Source organism: Fringilla coelebs (genome assembly GCF_963513975.1).
Source record: "Fringilla coelebs genome assembly, chromosome: 30".
NCBI lineage: Eukaryota > Metazoa > Chordata > Aves > Passeriformes > Fringillidae > Fringilla > Fringilla coelebs.
The window spans coordinates 2,716,403-2,741,075 of record NC_140056.1 but is presented as its reverse complement, the minus strand read 5'-3'; the positions used below and the strand labels follow the sequence as shown (position 1 = coordinate 2,741,075).

Here is a 24,673-nt window from a genome sequence, read left to right as displayed (position 1 = left end):
GGGAGAGGAGAAATGGAGAAGGGCCAGGGAGAGGGAACATTGCTGCTCCAACGGCCTCAGACCCTGGAAAAAAACCCTTAGGAATCCTAATTTGGAGCAACCAGGACAGTTCTGTGAGGGTGTCAGAGCCTCAGCGTGGGCCACAGGATCCCAGCCCATTTCCCACGTGGAATGGCATTTCCTAGCTTGGAAACTCAGCCTGCTCCAGCTCTCCCCTGCCTTTTCCTGAAATATTCCTTCCCTGGGATCCCAACGCCCCCTGTGAGGAGCCACACTCCAAAAAGAACCAGCACACTGCCCTGGGTGGGACCCATGGGCCAGGGAAGGGAAGGGAAGGGAAGGGAAGGGAAGGGAAGGGAAGGGAAGGGAAGGGAAGGGAAGGGAAGGGAAGGGAAGGGAAGGGAAGGGAAGGGAAGGGAAGGGAAGGGAAGGGAAGGGAAGGGAAGGGAAGGGAAGGGAAGGGAAGGGAAGGGAAGGGAAGGGAAGGGAAGGGAAGGGAAGGGAAGGGAAGGGAAGGGAAGGGAAGGGAAGGGAAGGGAAGGGAAGGGAAGGGAAGGGAAGGGAAGGGAAGGGAAGGGAAGGGAAGGGAAGGGAAGGGAAGGGAAGGGAAGGGAAGGGAAGGGAAGGGAAGGGAAGGGAAGGGAAGGGAAGGGACACTCAGTTGGATGCAAGGGATCCAGGGGAATTTTTCCTGCAGTGGCACCAGGGATGACCTCAGAGAGCTGCACGTCCTGAACAAACAGGTTCCCTGTGCCTGGAGCACTGAAATCCAGCTACGTGATCCCACACTCCACCTCTCCAACAGCAGGAGTCACCAGGAATAGCACAGAGGGCACCAGGCTCCAGTGGATTGTGGGAAACAGGGCAATGCCAGGATTCCCCAAGGCTTTTCCCTCGGCTCAGCTGCTTTTCCTGCCGGGATCTAACCAAACTCCCTGCCCTGCTGCCCTCTCTGCTGTTTGTCACAGCATTTCAGCCCATGATGGGCAGCGCTCAGAGGCACCTCCAGCAGCCCCTGGGGCCAGGAAGGTCCCGTCTCTGCCCCAGCCTCTGGACTGGTTTGGGCTGGGCGGGACTGGGGGGAGCAGAAGGGACACGACACTGAAGCCCTGCTTTGCTCTCTGGGTCACAAAGGCCTGGCAGCAAATGTACAAAGCTGCAGGAGGGGCCTGGGGCTCCTCAGGTGGACCAGAAAGGGAGGGATTGGGTCAGGCTGGCGGGTTTGAACCCTTTCACCTCTGCTTTTCAATTTAACCCCTCACATTTGCCAGCACAGGGAGCATCCTGCCCCTGCCCTCACTCCTGGCTGGAGCCAAAGAACTGCAGGAAGAAGGAGAAGATGTAGATGATGTCCAGGTAGATGTTGAGGGCTCCAAAGATGTATTCCTCGGGGCTCAGCGAGTACCGGCGGTTCCCCATCAGCATCTGCGTGTCCAGGGCCAGGAACTGGAGGGAAGAGAGGAAAGCCCAGGACAGTGACAGGGAGGTTTGGCCCGGGAGGCAATAAGGGCTACAATGACAGGAGTCCCCTGGATCGGGGTGCAGCCCCTTTTTATGGGCTGTAGCCACAATTTAAGAGGCACAAGGCACTGAACGAGCTGCAACTTTCCCCCTTCCTCATTCCCCTCCTGACAACCAAACCCTGAGTGCAGCTCCCACTCCAGGCCCTCTTCCCTCAGGCTTCCTCCATCTCTAGAGCCACCATCCCTCCTCCTCCTCTCCCAGAGCCCATTACCTGTTATTCCCACACTTCCCTCGGGTCACAAACACCTGCCAGGGAACGAGGTGGTCACAGGGTGGCCTGACCCCAACAGGATACGGAGCAGCACCGCCAGAAATCCCAGGTGTGACTGAAATCCACCATTTTCTCCTCCCTCCCTTTCCTCCTTCTGCCATCCTAACGTCCCTCACGGCTCCAAAGCTCTCCAGGGTTGCACCATCCTCCAGAGATGCTCTTTTATCCCCCCAGAACAAATCCCAGCTGAGCTGCCCTGGCAGGGCCAGGCCGAGGCTCTGACTGATGTTTATGGGGTAATTATCAGATGTTGAAGCCTCCTTGTATTTTACAGAGGGATCCTGAGTCATGAATCAGCGCCGAGCTCCCCGTGCTCCCTTGGAGTGACTTTTATGGGTGATAAAGGCAATTGCTCAACTGCTCCCATTCCCAACATGCCCAATGGGCACCGCCTCGGAGCCAGGGCAGCCCCGGGCTGAGCCCCGGCCCCGGGAGCACCGGGCACCTCCCCAGGTACCCGATCCCCCGCTGGATCCCAGCACAGGCACCGCGACTCGCTCGGGAAGGGGCTCTGGGGACGGACCCCGGGAGCACCCCAAGCCTTCCCTTGGAGGAGCTGCCCAGCTCCGGGGCTTTTCCCGCCTTTGTAAACCTTCCTAATGCCTCTTAATCCCTAATCTCAGCCTTCCCGGGTTTTCTGCACCTCTGTGAGCCAAACTCATCCCAAACCTTGGCTCGCTCTCACCCGGCCAGCCCCGACTCGACCGTGCAGCCTCATCCCTGGATCCCCTCGCCCCCGGAGCTCTGCCGAGCTCAGCTCTGCCTGCTCCACTCCAGAGGCACCTCTGGCTGTCCCCACGATCCCTGCAGAACAATCCAGCCAGGACTGCTCACCCCGCACAGCTCGGCACGCACACCATGCCCTGCGCCGGCACCGGCACCGGCACCAGCACCAGCACGTCTGCGGCATCTCCCGCCGGGATCGCTGCTCCGGGGCCGCCCCGAGCTCTGCAATCCCTGCCCCGGCTCCATCCCTGCCCCGGCTCTAATTCCGGCCCCGGCTCCAATCCCTGCCCCGGCTCTCTGCGAGGCTCCAATCCCTGCCCCAGCTCCATCCCTGCCCCGGCTCCAATCCCTGCCCCAGCTCCATCCCTGCCCCGGCTCCAATCCCTGCCCCAGCTCCATCCCTGCCCCGGCTCCAATCCCTGCCCCGGCTCCATCCCTGCCCCGGCTCCAATCCCTGCCCCGGCTCCCTGTGAGGCTCCAATCCCTGCCCCGGTTCTAATTCCTGCCCCGGCTCCATCCCTGCCCCGGTTCCATCCCTGCCCCGGTTCCATCCCTGCCCCGGCTCCATCCCTGCCCCGGCTCCAATCCCTGCCCCGGCTCCATCCCTGCCCCGGCTCCAATCCCTGCCCCGGCTCCATCCCTGCCCCGGCTCCAATCCCTGCCCCGGCTCCAATCCCTGCCCCGGCTCCATCCCTGTCCCAGCTCCATCCCTGCCCCGGCTCCCTGCTCTAGCTCCATCCCTGCCCCGGCTCCATCCCTGCCCCGGCTCCATCCCTGCCCCGGCTCCATCCCTTCCCCAGCTCCATCCCTGCCCCGGCTCCAATCCCTGCCCCGGCTCCATCCCTGTCCCAGCTCCATCCCTGCCCCGGCTCCCTGCTCTAGCTCCATCCCTTCCCCAGCTCCATCCCTGCCCCGGCTCCAATCCCTGCCCCGGCTCCATCCCTGCTCCGGCTCCATCCCTGCTCCGGCTCCATCCCTTCCCCGGCTCCATCCCTGCCCCGGCTCCAATCCCTGCCCCGGCTCCATCCCTCTCCCGGTTCCATCCCTGCCCCGGCTCCATCCCTCTCCCGGCTACCTCCCTGCCCCCGCCCGGCTCCCGCTCCTTTCCCCGCTGTTTTCCCTGCCGGCCCCAGGAGCAGACAGACACTCACCATGGTGAAGATCCCAGCCCCGAGCAGAGCGTAGATCGCGTGGAGCCATGGGACCTGCAGGACACGGACACATGGACACAGGGACACACAGACAGGGACATGGACACACGGACACACGGACACACGGACACACGGACAGGGACACGGACACACGGACAGGGACACACAGACAGGGACACGGACACATGGACACACGGACACACGGACACACGGACACACAGACAGGGACACAGACACACAGACACACGGACACACGGACACACGGACACATGGACATAGGGACAGGGACATGGACACAAGGACAGGGACACAGGGACACACGGACATAGACATGGACACAGACACAGACATGGACACAGGGACAGAGACAATGACATGGACATGGACACATGGACAGGGACAAATGGACAGAGACAGGGACACATGGACATAGACAGGGAAACATGGACACGGACACACAGACACAGACACACGGACACATGGACACAGACATGGATATGGACACACGGACACATGGACACAGACAGGGACACACGGACACATAGACAGACAGGGACACACAGACATAGATAGGGACACACGGATATGGACACACGGACACAGGGACACACACAGGGACACACGGACAGGGACACACAGACAGGGACACACAGACACAGATAGGGACACACAGACAAGGACACACAGACAGGGACACACGACCAGGGACACACAGACACAGATAGGGACACACAGACAGGGACACACAGACACAGACAGGGACACACAGACACAGATAGGGACACACAGACAGGGACACACAGGGACACACGGACAGGGACACACGGACACAGACAAGGACACACGGACACAGACAGGGACACACGGACACAGACAGGGACACACAGACAGGGACACACAGACAGGGACACACAGACACAGACACGGACACACAGACACGGACAGGGACACACGGACAGGGACACACGGACAGGGACATGCGGACAGGGAGACACGGACACAGACAGGGACACACAGACAGGGACACACGGACAGGGACATGCGGACAGGGACACACGGACACAGACAGGGACACACGGACAGGCACACACGGACAGGGACACGCGGACAGGGACATGCGGACAGGGAGACACGGACACAGACAAGGACACACGGACAGGGACATGCGGACAGGGACACACGGACACAGACAGGGACACACAGACAGGGACACACGGACACAGACAGGGACACACGGACAGGCACACACGGACAGGGACACACGGACAGGGACACACGGACACAGACAGGGACACACAGACAGGGACACACGGACACGGACAGGGACACACGGACAGGCACACACGGACAGGGACACACGGACAGGGACATGCGGACAGGGAGACACGGACAGGGACACACGGACAGGCACACACGGACAGGGACACACGGACACACGGACAGGGACACACGGACACACAGACAGGGACACACGGACAGGGACACACGGACACAGGGACACACGGACAGGCACACACAGACAGGGACACACGGACAGGGACACACGGACAGGGACAGACGGACACAGACAGGCACACACGGACAGGGACACACGGACAGGGACACACGGACAGGGACACACGGACAGGGACAGGGACACACGGACAGGGACACACGGACAGGGACACACGGACAGGCACACACAGACAGGGACACACGGACAGGCACACACGGACAGGGACACACGGACAGGGACACACAGACACAGCGGTCAGAGCCGCGCCGAACGGGCCGTGCAGGATTTCCCTCCGCAGGCTCGGCCGCAGAGGCCCCGGAGCCCCGCGGGTTGGCAGCCCCGCAGCTGGCGCAGCTCCCTGGCCATGTCTGTGTGGCACAGCACGGAGCACGGGGCACGGGGCACGGGGCACGGACCCTCCCTCCCTCCCTGAGCCCTGTGTCCATTGAGCTCCTGAGCTCCTCCATCAGCTGCTCCTCACTGCCAACAGCCCTCGGCCCCAGCCCTGTCCTGCGGGAATCACGGGATCCAGGATTTGGTTTGGGTGGGAAGGGACCTCACAGCCCATCGCATCCCACCCCCTCCCACCCTCCCAAGCTGCTCCAAGCCCTGTCCAACTTGGCCTGGGGCTCTTCCAGGGGTGGGGAAGCCACACGTCCCAGTCCCAGCATGATGGGAACACTCAGGAGCACCCCAGAATGGATTTATTTACCCAAACACAGCTGATCCCACTGGAAGAAACACCAAATATTCCAGGAGCTGGAGCCAGTTTAATTTGCCTGAGGAAACAGCTGGATCTGTGTCAGGGGAGGTTTGGGTTCAATGTTGGGAAAAGGTTCTTCCTCCACTGGAACAGCTCCCCAGGGCTGCCAGAGCTCCAGGAGCACTTGGACAGGGCCCAGGCTCAAGGTGGGATTGTTGGGATGTCCTGGGCCAGGAGCTGGACTGGATGACCCTGGTGTGTCCCTTCCCCCTTAGGACACTCCATGATTCTAATTAACAAGCACAATTTAAATATATTCATCAGAGGGAGTCACAGGGAAAATTTCACTGGGACTGGGAGCAAAGTTCAGCCCCTGCTGTGGCCCAGAGGAACCAGGAGAAGGTTCTGGTCCAACCTGAGCTGGGCTCAGTGGAGCCAGGGCTGTCCCAGCCTCTGGGGCTCATTCCCACCCTGGGGTTTTTATCTCACTGTCTCTCCATTTTATTCCCAGGTCTCTCCAGTTCCATGGCTGTGCTTTGGCACTGCCAGCTGCTCCAGCCTCACGTTCCCACTGGGAAGGGGAGAAGCAAAATCCCAGACAGCCAAAATCCAACCCTTGGAATGCCCAGGCCGGGTTTGTCCAGCACCAGCTCCAGGGCTGGGACCAGTGGGAATCTCCTGGAGGTCTCCCGTGGGGAATGGCTCAGGGCAGAGGAGCTGGCTGGGATGGGGAGGGATTGGGGTCCCAGGAGCCTCCCAGGTGATTTATGGCACCTGCCTGGCCCCACCCCCATTCCCTCATCCATGTCCAGGGGTGCCAGACCCTCTGGGGTGGCACCTGCCAGGATGAGAAACCCCTGGATGCTGCCCAGCCCCGCTCCGGGCCGGCTGGAAGCTGCTCCAGGATTGCCCTGGGCACAGCTGGGGCCAGGAGCGGCTGCAGAGGCCAAAGGAAGGGCTGGAGCCGTGTGAGGGGAGGGCAGGGCTTGGGGACACACAGGGGTCAGTGACCCTTGGGCGCACACAGGGGTCACTGTCCCCCTGGGACACACAGGGGTCACTGTCCCCTTGGGGACACACAGGGGTCACTGTCCCCCAGGGACACACAGGGGTCAGTGACCTTTGGGGACACACAGGGGTCACTGTCCCCTTGGGACACACAGGGGTCACTGACCCTTGGGGACAAAGAGGGGTCACTGTCCCTCAGGGACACACAGGGGTCACTGTCCCTTGGGGACACACAGGGGTCACTGTCCCCTTGGGACACACAGGGGTCACTGACCCTTGGGGACAAAGAGGGGTCACTGTCCCTCAGGGACACACAGGGGTCACTGTCCCCTTGGGGACACACAGGGGTCACTGTCTGTCAGGGACACACAGGGGTCATTGACCCTTGGGGACACACAGGGGTCAGTGACCTTTGGGGACACACAGGGGTCACTGTCCCTCAGGGACACACAGGGGTCACTGTCCCCTTGGGGACACACAGGGGTCACTGTCCCTCAGGAACACACAGGGGTCACTGTCTGTCAGGGACACACAGGGGTCACTGTCCCCTTGGGGACACACAGGGGTCACTGTCTGTCAGGGACACACAGGGGTCACTGTCCCTCAGGGACACACAGGGGTCACTGTCCCTCGGGGACACACAGGGGTCACTGTCTCATTGGGGACACACAGGGGTCACTGACCCTTGGGGACACACAGGGGTCACTGTCCCCCAGGGACACACAGGGGTCAGTGTCCTCTCAGGGACACAGAGGGGGCACTGTCCCTTGGGGACACACAGGGGTCACTGACCCTTGGGGACACACAGAGGGGTCACTGTCCCTCAGGGACACACAGGGGTCACTGTCCCTTGGGGACACACAGGGGTCACTGTGCCTCGGGGACACACAGGGGTCACTGACCCTTGGGGACACACAGGGGTCACTGAGCCTTGGGGACACACAGGAGTCACTGTCCCCTTGGGGACACACAGAGGGGTCACTGTCCCTCAGGGACACACAGGGGTCACTGTCCCTTGGGGACACACAGGGGTCACTGTCCCCCAGGGACACACAGGGGTCACTGTCCCTCGGGGACACACAGGGGTCACTGTCCCTCAGGGACACACAGGGGTCACTGTCCCCCAGGGACACACAGGGGTCACTGTCCCTCGGGGACACACAGGGGTCACTGTCCCCCAGGGACACACAGGGGTCACTGTCCCCTTGGGGACACACAGGGGTCACTGTCCCTCAGGGACACACAGGGGTCACTGTCCCTTGGGGACACACAGGGGTCACTGTCCCCTGGGGGACACACAGGGGTCACTGTCCTTCAGGGACACACAGGGGTCACTGAGCCTTGGGGACACACAGGGGTCACTGTCCCTTGGGGACACACAGGGGTCAGTGACCCTTGGGGACACACAGGGGTCACTATCCCATTGGGGACACACAGGGGTCACTGTCCTTCAGGACACACAGGGGTCACTGTCCCTTGGGCTTGGCTCCTGAGGGTCACTCACACCTCAGGGTCACTGCTGAGCCATGGTGGCCTCACGATTTGAGCTCTGCAGGTGCTGGGTGTTAGTCCTGAGTCCAAATCCTGCCCTGGGCTTGGGACAGGGTTTAATGTGCTCGTTTCCCTGGTTTAACTGAGGGGAAACTGAGGCAGCTGTGCACAGGTGAGACCCCCCTGGCACCAGGGGGTCTCAGCACGGGGGGGAGCGTGGAAGTGTTGGAGTGAGTCCAAAGGGACCATGGAGCTGCTGCAGGGCTGGAGCCAGGCTGGGGAGCTGGGGGTGCTCACCTGGAGAGGAGAAGGCTCCAGGGAGAGCTCAGAGCCCTGCCAGGACCTGGAGGGGCTCCAGGAGAGCTGGAGAGGGACTGGGGACAAGGATGGAGGGACAGGAACAGGGAATGGCTCCCAGTGCCAGAGGGAGGGATGGATGGGAGATTGGGATGGAATTCCTCCCTGTGAGGGTGGGGAGGGGCTGGGATGGATTTCCCAGAGCAGCTGGGGCTGCCCCTGGATCCCTGGCAGTGCCCAAGGCCAGGCTGGAGCAGCCTGGGACAGAGGGAGGTGTCCCTGCCAGGGCAGGGCTGGGATGGGCTGGGCTGGGCTGGGCTGGGATGGGATGGGATGGGATGGGATGGGATGGGATGGGATGGGATGGGATGGGATGGGCTTTGAGGTTTTTTGGTCATTTTCCTGACCAAAATCATTCCATGATTCCACCACCAGGAACAGCAGGAAACGTCCTCAGCCCTGGGCCAGCTCCATCCTCGTATCCCATGGTCCATCCCAGGGAATGACCCTGCTCTCCCATCCCTCCATGGGGGCTCTCACCCATTTTCAGGGAGCTGCCCCCCCCCCCTCCCAGCACGCCCAGTTTGGCCCAGTTTGGCCCAGTTTGGCCCCGCTGTCACTCACGTATTGGTAGGGCAGGATGACGGCCAGGACCAGCCCCCCCAGGAACAGCACCATGAGCAGCACGAAGAGAACGCCCTGGTACGAGGTGAAGTCGAACTGCAGAGGGGAGGGAGGGAGGAGTGTCTGTAGCAGGGGCTGCACGGGGGGAGCCCCAGGTGCCCCCCCTGAGCTGATTCCCTGGCTGGGAGAGCACTGCTCCTTCCTGGAAACAGCCCCCAACGGCGGCGGCACACCGTGCGGGGCCAGGACAGAAACTGGCAAACCTTGCTGGATTTCTCCAAAACAAAACTGCCAGCAACGAGGACCCTGCAAGTCCTTAGAGCCCTAAAGGCACCTCTGAGCTGATACCCAGACCCTGGGAAAATGAGTTCTCATTCCCATGGAAAATGCCTCCGTTACCGGACACAGCCTGGCCGACCGTGCGGTGTGCAGCTGGAAATTGGCAAACTTTGCTGGATTTCTCCAAAATCAAAGCTGCCTGCAACGAGGACCCTGCAAGTCCTTAGAGCCCCAAACGCCACCTTTCATCTGATACCCAGACCCTGGGCAATGAGTTCTCTTTCCCATGGAAAATGCCTCCGTTTTTGGACACTTTCCCCTGCCAATAATATGGTGCCAAATTGCTGAGAAATTGGCAAACTTTGCTGGATTTCTCCAAAAGTGGGGCTGACAGAACCCAGCACCCTGCAAGGCCTTGGTACTTCAGGGACGTGGTTTAGTGCTGGGCTTGGCGCTGCTGCAGCTCCCGAGTCCCCCCAGGACCCACCCGGGGCTGGTTCTGCCTCTCCCTCCCAGCCCGCACCCCTGGCCCCGAGCCAGCGCCCCCAAATCCCCTCAGGGCCACAGGGAAGGGCTCTGCTCCCACCAGGCACCAGGAATCCCAACCCATCACACACCAGTGTCCTCCTGGATCCCACAGCCCAACCCTCCCAAAGTCCCAGTTTGCACCACGCAGCCTCTTCCAGCCCCTCTGACATCTGTCACATCCCAACCCTCCAAAAATCCCAGATTATTCCCACACATCAGCAACTTCCAGTCCCATGTGCACCTGTGGCACACCCCAATCCCCAAAAAATCCCATTTTAGTCCCATAAATCAGCATCTTCTAACCCCTACCCCAATCTGCAAAAAATCTCATTTTATTCCCATGTATCAGCATCATCTAGCCCTCACCCCAATCCTCAAAAAACCCTCATTTTATTCCCATTTATCACCATCTTCTAGCCCCTAGTCCACAAAAAAAATCTCATTTTATTCCCATATATCAGCATCATCTAGCCCTCACCCCAATCCACAAAAAAATCTCATTTAATTTATGATATATATATATATATCAGCATCTTCCAGCCCCCAGCCCAATCCACAAAAAAACCCTTGTTTTATTCCCATTTATCACCATCTTCTAGCCCCTAGTCCACAAAAAAATTTAATTTTATTCCTATATATCATCTTCTACCCCCCCACCCCGATCCACAAAAAAATCTCATTTTATTCCCATATATCACCTCCTTCCAGCCCCACTTCCATCCCAGCCGGGTCCCTCCCTCTCACATGTCCTGATCCACCCCCCCCTCCTCATGACATCCCCACATCCCTGGGGCTGGCCCTGTTTCCAGAGCCCTCCAGATGCCCCCAGCTCCCCCCTGTCCTGCCCCAGGCGTCCCCTCCCCGAGGGAGGTCCCCACCTTGCTCTGGAAGCTGAAGATGGTGACAGACAGACAGACCAGGGCCGTGATCCCGAGGCACAGCAGCACCGACTTGGTGTTGTAGTAGCTGCAAAATGACCAGAAAACCAGGCTGGGATAATTCCCACAGGGATGGGGAAGGGGATTCGGACAGGCAGGAGCTGGGCAAGGAGTCCTACAGGCACAAACAGCACTGGAATGATCAATATTCCACACCAATGGTAGAAAAGGAAGGATAGGGAAAAGGCTGGATGGGTTTCCCTGCTGTTTTGAAGGATGGAGGGAAGGCAGGAGGGTCCAGCTGGGCCTCCCAGAGCTTTGGAGCAGCCCCAAGTCCACCAATCCCACTGCCCAGGGAAAGGGGAAGGTCCTGCCTGGGAGGTAACAAAACCAGGATGACAAAAGTCACAGCACATGAGGGGAAGCCAAAGGAGCAGCCCCGGGCTCCTGCCCAGTCTGGCTTTTGGGAAAGGGCAGGAAGGAGGGGTTGGAGCAGGGACAGGGGCTGCAGACTCGGCCTGGAATGGTTTCCAGGCTGGATCAGGATTTAACTGCAGTGCCAGGCTCAGCCCTTGGAAAAGCCAGTCCTGCTCTCCCTGGGGGTGTTTGTGTGGAGCCACTGGAGTTTTCCCCCTGGAGCTGCTGAGGCTGCAGATTTCTTTGTCCCAATCCATCCATCACCCAGCCTGGATCATGGCTCCCACGTGAGCCAGGAGCAGATTGCCTGGTGCAAATGAGCAGAAGGGAACAGGCTGAAATTCCTGAAACCACTGGGAAAAATTCCTTGGCTCACTGCAGCCCTGACTGCCTGGGACCTGCCCAGTGAGAAGTGTGGCATCACTGAGTGGTCACCTGCAGCCCCTCCAGGTGCTGCCCTGTCCTGGCCCTCCAGGGCTCTCCTGCAGGATTTGGGATGTGGAATCCCCCAGTGCTGCCCCCCTTGGGACAGGGACAGGCCTTGGAAAACTTCCTTGGAAAGTTTTCAGAGGGCAGCTCCAGCTTTGTGCAGCTGCTGGGAGCCCCAGGTAGCCCAGGTACCTCAGGAACAGGGAATGTTTTCAGGAAGAGACAGGACAGAGGGCAGTGCCCAACCCACCTGGAGAGCATGGCAGTGAGATAGGCCATGGACAGGGTCTGGGGGAAAACACAGCCTGGTTAGTGCCCTCCTGCCCCGGAGCAGAACCACAGGAAATCCCTCAGTCCCAGAGAAAAGGGCAGGGGAGCCTCTCAGACTCAGGGGAAGGAGCTTGGGCAGCATTTGGAACCCTCCAGTGACTAATGGGCACAGGAGAGGGCAGAGGGAGGGCAAATGGCCCAGGAGCAGCCCCTGCTCCTGCATCCCTCCCACACAGGAGCCAGCTCCCATCCCAGCTCCCATCCCAGCTCCTACCCCAGCTCCCATCCCAGCTCCCATCCCTGCTCCCACCCCTGCTCCCACCCCAGCTCCCATCCCAGCTCCCACCCCAGCTCCCATCCCTGCTCCCACCCCTGCTCCCACCCCAGCTCCCACCCCTGCTCCCACCCCAGCTCCCATCCCAGCTCCCACCCCTGCTCCCATCCCTGCTCCCATCCCAGCTCCCAGCTCCCATCCCAGTTCTCCTCCCAGTTCCCATCCCAGTTCCTCTCCCAGCTCCCACCCCAGTTCTCCTCCCAGCTCCAATCCCAGCTCCCACCCCAGTTCTCCTCCCAGCTCCCACCCCAGTTCTCCTCCCAGTTCCCATCCCAGCTCCCATCCCAGTTCCCATCCCAGCTCCCATCCCTGTTCCCATCCCAGTTCCCATCCCAGTTCCCATCCCAGTTCTCCTCCCAGCTCCAATCCCAGCTGCCATCCCTGCTCCCACCGCTGCTCCTATCACACATCCCAGCTCCCGTCCCTGTTCCCATTCCAGTTCCCATCCCAGTTCTCCTCCCAGTTCCCATCCCAGTTCCCATCCCAGCTCCCATCCCAGTTCTCCTCCCAGTTCCCATCCCAGTTCCCATCCCAGTTCTCCTCCCAGTTCCCATCCCAGTTCTCCTCCCAGCCCCAATCCCAGCTCCCACCAGACTCCACAGATTATTTTTTGCATTTTTTTACAAACAGAGGGTCCCTTTTTTCCCAGCTTCTCCCACCCCAGTGTAACCACAGCTCCTCAGCCCAAGCCCAGGACAATAAGGGGATGAAATTCCCACTTTTCCCCAGGAATTCCAGCCTTGTCCTGGGAGCCACTCTGACCCCAGGGCAGATGTTGGCCAGATGTGCTACTCACAAAGATGCTGAGCAGGATCAGATTCCATGGGAAGTATCTCCTGCATAGGAAACAGGGGTCAGTCAGCCAGGGCTGTGCCAGGGAGTCCCTGACCATGGGGTAATTAGGGGTAATTGTGAGGGTAATTAATGGCCATGCTGGTAATTAGTGCCCTGTGCACAAGTGCCAGGGCAGTGCAGGGCACAGCCACCCTGCTGGGAGCCCCAGGGCATTTGGGGTCCTCCTGGGCAGGTCCCCAGGATATTCCTGCTCCTCTGGAGCTGACAAGAGCATCCTCTGGAATGTTTAATTCCCAGAACCCAGAGCTGCAAACGGGGCGCTGTCACCACATTTCCTTTCACAGAGAAAAGCAAGGCACAACTCTTCCCAAGGATTTCTGAGATTCACATTCTCTGAAGCTCAGAGAAAGGGAAAACACCGTTCTTATCACTTGCTGTGCCTGTGTTGTGCTAAAGCAGACTGCAGTATGGAGATTGTTTTGTTTCCTTGGCTATCAGGGCCAAGTTTGTGTGTGTCTGTCAGGCCTGTCACTGACAGGGATTCTGTGCAGGCTGAGCTCTGTGTGCAGAGCGAGTGCTTGGCAGATTCAGTTCAGATGAACTGTACATGGTACAGTATAATAAAGTAATTAATTAACCTTCTGATATCCATGGAGTCAGATGCATCACTCCTCCTTCATCCTCACAGCACTGCTGCAGGGCACTTTCTGCTGGGCAGTCCCAGCTGCAATTGGACTCCTGAGCTGCAGCAACCCAAACAGGTTCTCCAGAGCAGCTGTGGCTGCCCCTGGATCCCTGGAAGTGTCCAAGGCCAGGACAGTGGAGCACCCTGGGGCAGTGGAAGGTGTCCCTGCCCATGGCAGGGGTGGCACTGGATGGGCTTTAAGGTCCTTTCCAACCCAAACCATTCCATGATCCCATGGAAACACAGCAGCTGCGTCCCTGCCCCACAACAGGGCTGGAAACTTGAGGAAAACATTCCTGCTGCCTTCCCCAGGCTGTCCCAGACCCAAAGCATCCCCTCACCTGGGCCCGGAGCAGCAGGCGAGGATCAGGTAGGTGACGAAGAAAACGGCGCTGCAAGGAGAGAGAGAGGGAGAGTTTGGGGGGGAAACCAGCCTGGGAGGGTGGAATTCCCTGGGATGGAATTGCCTGGAAAACCACCCTGGGAGGGTGGTGCAGGGGGGAATTCCTTGGGATGGAATTCCCTGGAAAACCAGCCTGGGGGAGGGTGGAATTCCCTGGGATGGAATTGCCTGGAAAAGCAGCCTGGGATGGGGATGCTGGAAATGCAAACACCCAGCAGGCTGGATTGGGGTGGTGCCCACCCCCGGCCCCTCTCACTGAGCTCCTTCCTGCCCTCAGGAGCCTCCTCTGCACTTGCCCATCCCCAGGGTGGGACAAAACATCCCTGGAGAAGCTGAGGGCTGGCTTTGGAGCAGAGCACCCCAATGTGTGAGGGAAAACAGGGCAGGACCTGGGTTTGTGTTGGCTCCTAGGAAATTTCCTTCACAGAAAGGGAGGTCGGGCACTGGGAGGGGCTGCCCAGGCAGGGGTGGAATCCCATCTGTGGAAGGGTCCAAAAGCTTTGGAAGTGGCACTGGGGGACGTGGCCAGTGGTGAGGGGAGGGTTGGTGGTCGGACTCGATGGTCTCCAGGGGCTTTTCCCACCTTCATGATTCCAGGATTCCCTTGGTTCTGTGAGTTTCTCACACGGACATGCCAGGCTTTGCCCCTCATTTCCAAACCCTTTCCAGCTTGGTGGTGTCAGGCCTGGAGGTTCTTAAACCAAGACCTGGCAAAGTGACCAGGCTCAGGCAGGGCTGGAAGGGCTGGAGGAGGGAGCTGCTCCCATGGCACATCCCTCCAGGAATGGGAATTTTTGGGCTTTCCATTCCTGGAAATGCACAAGGCCAAGCTGGACAGGGATTGGAGAAACCAGGGACGGTGGAAGGTGTCCCTGCCCATGGCAGGGGTGGCACTGGGTGGGTGGACTTGAAGGCTCCTCCAACCCAACCCGTTCCAGGATTCCACTGCTGGAGTGCTTGAGGAAGAGCTCAGGGCAGGGAAGGGCTCAGGGCAGGAGGAGCTGCTCGGGGAAGGGCTCAGGGCAGGAGGATCCGTTCAGAAAAGGGCTCAGGAACAAGCCCAGGGCAGGAGGATCCATTCAGAAAAGGGCTCAGGAACAAGCCCAGGGCAGGAGGATCCGTTCAGAAAAGGGCTCAGGGACAAGCCCAGGGCAGGAGGATCCGTTCAGAAAAGGGCTCAGGGACAAGCCCAGGGCAGGAGGATCCGTTCAGAAAAGGGCTCAGGGACAAGCCCAGGGCAGGAGGATCTGTTCAGAAAAGGGCTCAGGGACAAGCCCAGGGCAGGAGGATCCGTTCAGAAAAGGGCTCAGGGACAAGCCCAGGGCAGGAGGATCCGTTCAGAAAAAGGCTCAGGGACAAGCCCAGGGCAGGAGGATCCTCTTGGCCCAGCAGAGCCCAAGGTGCTGTGGCTGCCCAGCCCCGCCCAGGTCCTGGCAGGTTTTATCTCCCAGCATTTGAGCCTCTCAAGGCACAGCAGCCCCAGAGCTGAAGGAGGCTCTCCTGCCCACAGCTGGGTGTTTTTCCAGGCTCTGGAAGCTGCTCCCCTGCTCCCCCCGGGGCAGCAGGTCTGGGCGTGCCGATGGCTCCCGATAGCCACTGACCCTCGGCCAGGGCAGGGAGGTGACGGCAGAGCCCAGGGCCACGAGGCCCAGGGCACAGAGATAAACCCGGGCCCAGCTCTCCCACTGGGAAACCAGGAAAGCCAGCCTGGACACGGCTGAGCAGCTGGGAAGAGACTGTCAGGAGCAGCGAGCCAGCAGGGCCGTCCATCCCCCAGCTGCTCTGGATGTGTTCCCACTGAGGTGCCATCTCAGCAGTGGGAAAACATCCTGGGGCTCCCAGGTTTTATTACAGAGGCCTCTGGTTGGGAAGGAGAGCCAGGCAAAAAGCGAGAAAAACATTTGGGGACACTGGAATGAAGGGAAGGGCTTGGCTCACTGAGCAGTGAAAAAACAGACAAAATTAAAGTCATGGAATGGCCTGGGTGGGAAGGGACCTTAAAATCCATCCCATCCCACCCCCTCCTGTGGGCAGGGACACCTCCCACTGTCCCAGGTTTCTCAAAGTCCTGTCCAACTGGCCTGGGGCTCTTACACGGATGGAGCAGCCCCAGCTTCTAACGAAATCCATCCCAGCCCTTCCCCACCCTCACAGGGGGGAATTCCATCCCAATCTCCCATCCATCCCTCCCTCTGGCACTGGGAGCCATTCCCTGGCTCCTGTCCCTCCATCCTTGTCCCCAGCCCTCCCCAGCCCTCCTGGAGCCCCTCCAGGCCCTGGCAGGGCTCTGAGCTCTCCCTGCAGTCAGGGGAGCACCCCCGGCTCTCCCAGCCGGGCTCCAGAGGAGCTCCAGCCCTGGAGCAGCTCCGGGGCCTCCTCTGGGCTCTCTCCTCATCCTCCCTGCACAGGAGCCCAGGGCGGGAGCAGCTCTGCAGGTGGGGTCTCACCTGGACACAGGGGGACAATGACCAGGGGGAATTTCCTCCAGGACAGAACCCCCCAGCTGCCCCAGGGGTATTCCTTCTGGGAAACAGGAGGGAATAAACCCCATCTGGGCAGGGAGCTGGAAGAGGTGGCCCCAGAGGCCAAGGTGGGGACCTGAGCAGGGCTAAAGCTTCTCCCCCTGTCCCCAGGGAGGTGACACTGCCTCTCCAAGGCCAGCTGCTTTCTGGAGCACCTTTGGTTCCCTCCTGGTGCCCCGGAGCTCCCACTGCTGCTGTTTGGATGGTTCTCCCAGGTTACATAAGCTGCTGTCTCATCTCCTGATTTGGGTGTGAACTGATTAAAGCTGAGTTCACCTCACACTCAGTGAGCAGCACTGACCCTGCCAGCAGCCAGGAAACCACGGAGCCAGGAGATGCCAGCACCTGGGAGCTCCATTCCGGGCTGGGGGAACCAAGGAATGGCATCCCAGCTCTGGGGCTCTGGGATGGAGCCCCAGGAGTGACAGCCCCACCCAGACGTGGCCAGGAACATCCCAACAGCTCCAAATCCACCCCACATATCCACTGGATATTAGGTAATGGAAACCCTGAGAACCACCTGGTTTCCAAGGGGAAAATCCCAGAATTCAGCCTCCATGGTGCCCTGAACATCCTTCCAGGTGTCAGATATGGGGCTCTGCAGTGTTTTCCTGAATGCTCTGCAAGGAGGCCTCTGGAGCTTCCCAGGGGACACCCCCAAAATGAACCCTCTAAGGTACCCTGGACATCCTTCCAGGGCTCATTAGGAGTTTCTGTTTCCATGGAAACTCCCCAGTTTTCTCTGGGTTTCTGCAGGAAATACTCAGGTGTTTATTTTGACCCTGGTTTCTAGAGTCATTTTTGGGGAAGTGTTTGGAGTTCTCCTCTCAGGTGTCTCTTGCTCATTCAGGTGAGATTCCCCACCTGCTCACCTCAGGCTCACCCATGGATTGATGCCCAGAGCAGCTGGGGCTGCCCCTGGGTGCCTGGCAGTGCCCAAGGCCAGGCTGGACACTGGGGCTGGAGCAGCTGGGATGGTGGGAGGTGTCCCTGCCCAGCCAGGGGAGGCACTGGATGGACTTTGGGGTCCCGCCCAACCCACCCCATGATTCCATGACCTTCCCCAGCTGCCCCTGGGGAAGGGGGAATGCTTCAAGAGAATCACTCTTTGGAGTGATGCCTCACATGCAGGACACGTGGGAAGTGTTGGAGACCCTTCCCACACCCCCACAGCCCCACCCAGGCTGTCTGGAGCACACAAGGCCACAGGAAAAGCCAGGGATACTCACTAGGAAGCCCAGTACCAGGCAGAGTGGGTCTGGATGTAGCCCTTGACTGGTTCACTGCAAGACAGAAGGAAAGATCCTGAGCAGGAAGAACCCAGTCCCTCAGCCTCCCTGCTCAATGAACCCAGGAACAGAACTAGCAGGGCATTAAAAACCCAGCCCTGGGTGAATCCTCCCGGCAGTCTGAGCCTGTGGAGAGGAATTCCAGCTGCCAGGTGGGAAGGGTAGCGCTGGTCCCCCAGTTCCACAGCGGAGCTGCCTGGGAATGGCTCCCAGATGGGATTAGGGAGCCCAAATCCTCGGGCTGGCACTGATCCATTATTTATTCTGGAGGCAACATGAGCCACACACACCCAGAGCGCTCGGTCATCCGAGATGGAGAGGGGGATGAGCAGGGGAGGGAAGAGAGCCCAAGGAGCTGGGATCTGGTAACTCCCACAGGGAAAACCCAGCAGCCACTGCCAAGGGCAGCGGCCCTGGGGATCATCCGGGACGGAAGATCCAATCCCAGATGTGGGTGGGAATGGGGGCAAAAGGACTGAGGAACCTCTGAGTGCTCCCTCAGGTCAGCTTTTCTCTTGGAATACTCAGAAAGAATCCAGGTGTGACCCAACCCCAGGAACCCGCCCAGGGCCCAGTCCAGGTGGCCCAGGACACACCCAGCACCCACCAGAAGGTGAAGAAAGCCACGATGACAACGGTGACCAGGAGCTGGACCATCAGGATGGCATAAACCTGCAGGGAGAGGGGGTGACCCATGGATCCCCGACTCCAGCAGAGCCAGGCCCTCCAGGGGCTGGGGGTCCAGCTGTGCCAGCCCAGCGGGCGAGGGACGTGTCCCAGGCTCACCTTCCTGATGAACACCCTGCGCACGTTGCGGTCGTCCCAGCTGAAGGTGGTGAGCAGCTCCGTGTCCCCCGGGTACCCCCCGCCGCCGTAGCTCGGGCTGGCGCCTGCAGAGAGGCCAAAGGAGCAGCTCCCAGCCCCAAATCCCCCCAGCTGCAGAACCTCAGCCCAGGGAGCCACCACAGCTCAGGCGCCCCAAACTCCCAGAGGTTCCCTGTGCCATTCACATTCTCTGAAAAAATCCGCTCATCCAGGGTTTTTCTCCTGGGAAGCTGAAAGGCACCAAGAGGCTTCAGAGAAAAGGAAAACAACTCTCATCTCATTTGCTTCTCCTGTGTTTTGCTCATGTGGAATGTGCTGGGGGATTGTTCACCCACAGGTGATTGTTTCACTGGATTCTGGTGTGAGTTGTTTTGACTCTTTGGCCAATTGGTGCCAAGCTGTCTCAGGGCCCAGGAGAGAGCCATGAGTTTTGATTATTAGTTTTTTAGCATTTAGTAAGTATCCTTTCTGTAGTCTTTAGTATAGTTATATTATATATTATATTAAAGTATAGTATTCTTTGATATAATATATTAAAGAATATTAATATAATAATATTAATATTAAATAATATTAAATATATTATTCTCTAGAATATTTATATTATATATTATAATAAAGTATAGTATTCTTTAATATAATATAGTATAATTAAGTAATAAATTCGCCTTCTGTGAACATGGAGTCAGATTCATCATTCCTGCCTTTGTTGGGACATTTCCCAGCAAATACCAAAGTTCCTCGGCTCCCTTCCCACTCCTGCTACTCCTTAGGATCCTCCTGGGAGCAGAGAGGGAACATTCCCCCAAACCATCCCAAGAGCAGGCTGAATCCTTGTCTGGGGAAACGCCAAACCTTCCACAGCAACGGGAGGGCCGGGATCATCCCTGGCTCTCCTTTCACTGGATGTTAAAGCATCCCCAGCAGCTGTGACTCAGCATTCCCAGGGGAGCAGAGGAGTCCCTCGCTGCTCTCCTGAGCTGTGTTTGCATCGTGGCTTTGTCAACAACGTCCCTGCTCTGAGAGCAGCTCCTGGCAGCTCCCTGAGCTCCATCCCTCAACCCCATTTCCATGCAGGGACTCAGGAAACAGTTAAGCACCGAGCCTGAAAAAGGGGAAAACATCTCCAATGCTACCAGTGAGAAAAACCTTCCCCCAAATCCTCAAATCCCTGCACAAGTCATCTCTGCTTTGCCAAAACAGGAACAGAAGCTCCTGTTGCTGGTTTTCCTTTCCCCATCCCTGGAAATGACCCAGACCAGGTGGGATGGGGCTTGGAGCAGCCTGGGACAGTGGGAGCTGTCCCTGCCATGGCAGGGCTGGGACTGGATGGGCTTAAGGGTCCCACCCACCCTCTGTGCTTCCCTTGCTGTGTCCCCTCCTCTGTCACTCAAGTCCCCCCTGCTGGGTTTCCACAGAAGGATTTTTGTGCGATTTTCCTGCTTTACATTCCTGTCCCTGCCTGGTCCACAGACACCTCCCCTCCTCCTAAAGCTTCTGGGCTCAGGGACAGCCAAATCCTTCAGGAGATGGAGCAAAGACCCTCTCAAGCTCAGAGCAGACACCAGGAGAGCCAAACTCAAGATCCTGATCCTGGTTTTCTCCTGTTTTTTCCTGGTTACCGTTGCTCGTTCAAAATGCAGGCGCCTCACATAGGTGCCCCCAGCAGGAAATAAGTCCCTGGTGCTGTTCTGCTGTCAATAAATTCCTTGATCCTTCCTTCCTGCCCCACTGGAGCTGAACCTCCTGCATGTTCTCCTGGATCCCTCAAAGGTCCCAGAGTACCTGGGGCAGGAGAATCCCTGGGACACTTCCAGGCCTCCTGCTCCAAAGCAACCCCAGCCCCTAAACACCAAACTGGCCCCTAAACACCAAACTGGCCCCTAAACACCAAATTGGCCCCTAAACACCAAATTGGCCCCTAAACACCCAGCTGGCACCTCAGTGCCCCAGAGGAACGGAAGGGTTTTACCCTCTTCCCTCCCTCCCTCCCTGCCAGCATCCAGAGGGTTCCATCCTCCTCCCTCCTGGTGTCCCCACGTCTGTCCCCTCGCCCAAGGCCACAGCAGGACGGTGTGTCCTGAGTTCATGGTCACAGAAACAACCCCAAATCCACATCCCTTCTCTCCAGGTGCTCCCAGTCAGGTGTGAGACATCCCGTAGAGTGGGTTTCCCACCTGGACCCTCAAAATATCCCATCCCACCCCCTAAACCCCAAATACCCCATCCCACCCCCTAAACCCCAAATACCCCATCCCACCCCCTAAACCCCAAACACCCCATCCCACCCCCTAAACCCCAAACACCCCATCCCACCCTAATTCATTGCAAGAGCAGAAAAATCCAGATGAGGCCCAAAGGCACCTGGGGGTTTATCCTGTTCCTCAGAAAGGCTGAGAAAGCATCAGAATGTGCTGGCACAGACACAGCAGGGGAGGTTTTCACTCCTTCCCCTTCCCCAGGCATCCCATCCCTGCAGCTGGACGGAACAGGCAGCAAAGGATGGAACAGGGCAAGAGCTCAGGAGTCCCTAAATCCCATAACCCCAGCATTTTCTCTGGCTGGAACTGTGCTGAGTGAGCACTTAGCCACCCCCAGGGTCACTTCCCAGGCACCAGCCCCATTTCCAAGCCTGCAGCCATTCCCTGGGCACAGCCAGGGCTTTGTCCTTTGCTTCAGCCCAGCAGGGAGCCCAGCTCCAGGGAGCTTCTGGTGTTGGAAAAACTGCTGGTTTGCCAGGAGTGGCCACGAGGATGCTGGAACAATCCAGCCTTTGGCCCCAGCTGTGTCCCAGCCTCCCTGGCTCTGCCAGCAGCTGCCAACAGCCACACTCAGGGCTGTGACACCACTTGTGACACAAATTGTGCCACCTCAGCTGCTCTGGGAGCTGGGGCTGAGCAGGAGCTGCAGGAGGGGGTGGGGGGATCCCTGCAGCTGCTCCAGGCCTTTCTCCAGCCCCAGGAGCTGGGATCTCCCAGGGCAGCAAGCTGGGAACGGGGATTTCTCCCACCAAGGGACTGGGAAGGAGTTTACTCCCTCATCTGGAAGGGGGTGAGGTCTCTGGGATGGCTGGAATGGCTTCTATTCACAGATATGGAATTCTATCTGCAGATGGAGACTTTTATGTGTAGATGGAGAGTTTGTACATTGATAGAGACCCTCCTGTGCAGACAGAGGCTCACAGCTCACGGCTGCAGCTCTACCCTGGGCCAAACTGGGCACCACAACCTTGGTCCCCCTCTTATCCCTGCTCCCCCTCTTATCCTGATCCCCTTCTCTTCCCTGCTCCTCCTCTTATCCCTGCTCCCCCTCTTATCCCTGCTCCCCCTCTTATCTCTGCTCCCCCTCTTATCTCTGCTCCTCCTCTTATTCCTGCTCCTCCTCTGATCCTGGTCCCCCTCTTGTCCCTGCTCCTCTTCTCATCTCTGCTCCTCCTCTGATCCTGGTCCCCCTCTTGTCCCTGCTCCTCTTCTCATCTCTGCTCCTCCTCTTATCCTGGTTCCCCTCCTATCTTGGCTTCCCTGCTTATCCTGCTCCCCTCTCATCCCTGCTCCTCCTCTTACCCCTGGTCGCCCCCTTGTCCCTGCTCCTCCTCTTATCCAGGTCCCCCTCTCATCCCTGCTCCTCTTCTCATCCCTGCTCCTCCTCTTATCCTGGTTCCCCCTCTTATCCCTTCTCCTCTTATCCTGCTCCCCTTCTCATCCCTGCTCCTCCTCTTATCCTGGTTCCCCCTCTCCTCTCCATGCCGGGGGATCTCTGCCCCCTCTCCCAGGGCTCCCCCCAGCCCGGACTTACTGGGATCCACGTAAGCCCAGCTGGGGTGGAGCGGGGCGGCGGGCGGGGCAGGAAAAGCCCCGGCTTTCATCCCTTCTCCCGCTGTCGCCTCCTCGTAGGACGGGGGGGCCGGGGGGGCCGTGGCATTGTCCTTCTTGTCCCCCTGCCCCTCAGAGCTGGGGGGTTTGTTGTTCACAGAGAGCTGCACAGAAAGGGGCAAAGAGAGAGAGAGCTGAGTAAAAGCATCCCAAAAAACTGCCCTGGAGGAGAAGCTGGCACGGACAGGCTCTGGAAAAGGGGTCAGGAACTGGGAGCCCCGGGAACTGGGAGCCCCCCAGCCATTCCTGGGGGCTGGGCACGGGCCCATCCCTGCACCCCTGGGAAGGGCATCCACGGCTGAGGGGAGATGGGAAAGCCCTGGAGGTGCTCACTGGGATGAGAAGTTCCAGGCAGGGAGGTCTGAGGGGAGACCCGGAGCCCCCGCGGTGCCTCGGGCTCAACGTGACACCAAAAACATCCAAGGAATTCTCTGCTTCTCATCAAACTTCCTACATTGCTCCTTAAAAAGAGCTTTCAGTTCCTGGGCAAAAAATCCTGAACTCTTCATTCCCATTTACCCCATTTTGGGTCAGCTGCTCCCAGGAATGCTCTGATGCTCTGGTTTGGCCCTCCAGAATTTTCTCCTCTGTGCCCGTGTGGAGGCTCAGCTCTGCTGCTTCCCAGCATTCCAAGGACCCGGGACTGCAGCAAGGAGCCAACCTGGGGCCACCTGAGCACTCGCCTCTCCTTGGGAACATGATCCCTTTAACCTCCCCGCTGGGCCTGGGATGGATAAACTGCCAGGATAAACTCTGCTGCCCTCGGAGGAGCCAGCTCAGCCCCAGAGCAGCGGCCCCACAGCTCGGGGGGGCTGCGGTGAACCCCAAAACAGGGGGGCATTAACAGAGCAGAGTGAAGGGGCCACGGACCCTGAAAACACAGCAGGGCCAGGCTGGGATGAGTGCCACGGGCAGATCCAGCTGTGCCACCTCCCCTGGCAGCCCCCTGGGACTGTCCTTCCCTGTCCTTCCCTGTCCCTTGGGTTTAGGGGGCCGAGTTCATACAAGCCCCCTCCCCACGCCCCCCCGATATCCAAGGAGATCCAGAGGGATGGAGCTGCATCCAGAGCGTTGCCATGGAGATGGTGCATGAGCTGGCAGAGGATCCACAACCCCCCCTCCTCGGTCTGAGAGCACCGGAGAACCCCAAAATCCCCAAAATCCCCCAAATCCCGAGCCCCCGGGCCGGGCAGGAGATGCTGCCAGGTGGGGACAGGGGTGGGACAGCACAACTAGCTCACGGAGCCCCCTGGCACCCGGGATGTGGGGGGCACAGGGGGATAAAACGGCCACAGGTCCGGTCCAACGGGGTCTGAGCTGTGCATCATCACCCCTAAACCAGCCCGATCACCAAACAAACCCCAAACCGGCCTCCGATCCCAAAATCACCCCTAAACCCGCCCCCAACCCCTAAACCCGCCCCCCAGCCCCTTCCAGCCCCCAGCCCCTTCCACCCCCACGGCAGGTGCCGTGCACGGACACCCGGCTCCCCTTGCCCCCATCGTCCCGTTCCTAAATCCCTCCCGTTCCTAAATCCCTTCCCCGCGCCGCTCCTTGCCCTCCGAACGCGCCGTTATGCAACAGGGACGGGCTCGGCCCGCCCGCCCCGGCTCGCTCCTACCTTCCCCTGGGTCATGGCTGCTGCCTGCCCCGCCGAGCGATCGGCACCGAGCCGGGGGCCCTTCCAGCCCTTCTCCCGGCAGCTGTCGGGGCGGGACGCGGCCGCCGCAGCCCCGCAGCCCCCGCAGCCCCCGCAGCCGCTGCCTTCGCTCCCAGCAGCGTCCCCGAGCAGCGGGCGCTGCAGGCAGGGCTGTACCACTGCCAGCCCGCGGAGCAGGGGAGCGGGAGAGGAGAGAG

At 59.4% G+C, this 24,673-nt stretch overlaps 1 protein-coding gene across 1 annotated transcript; it reads right to left on the bottom strand.

Annotated features, from left to right (window-relative positions):
* Window positions 1–1,296: 1,296 nt before the first annotated feature.
* Window positions 1,297–24,452, bottom strand: FAIM2 (Fas apoptotic inhibitory molecule 2; the record flags this gene model as incomplete). Its single annotated transcript, XM_084223530.1, has 12 exons — window positions 1,297–1,446; window positions 3,673–3,726; window positions 9,291–9,386; window positions 10,976–11,063; window positions 12,072–12,109; window positions 13,222–13,261; window positions 14,247–14,297; window positions 18,060–18,113; window positions 18,727–18,791; window positions 18,906–19,009; window positions 22,740–22,920; window positions 24,438–24,452. 12 exons carry the CDS (start codon window positions 24,450–24,452, stop codon window positions 1,297–1,299), a joined length of 936 nt encoding a protein of 311 aa, XP_084079656.1.
* Window positions 24,453–24,673: the final 221 nt, after the last annotated feature.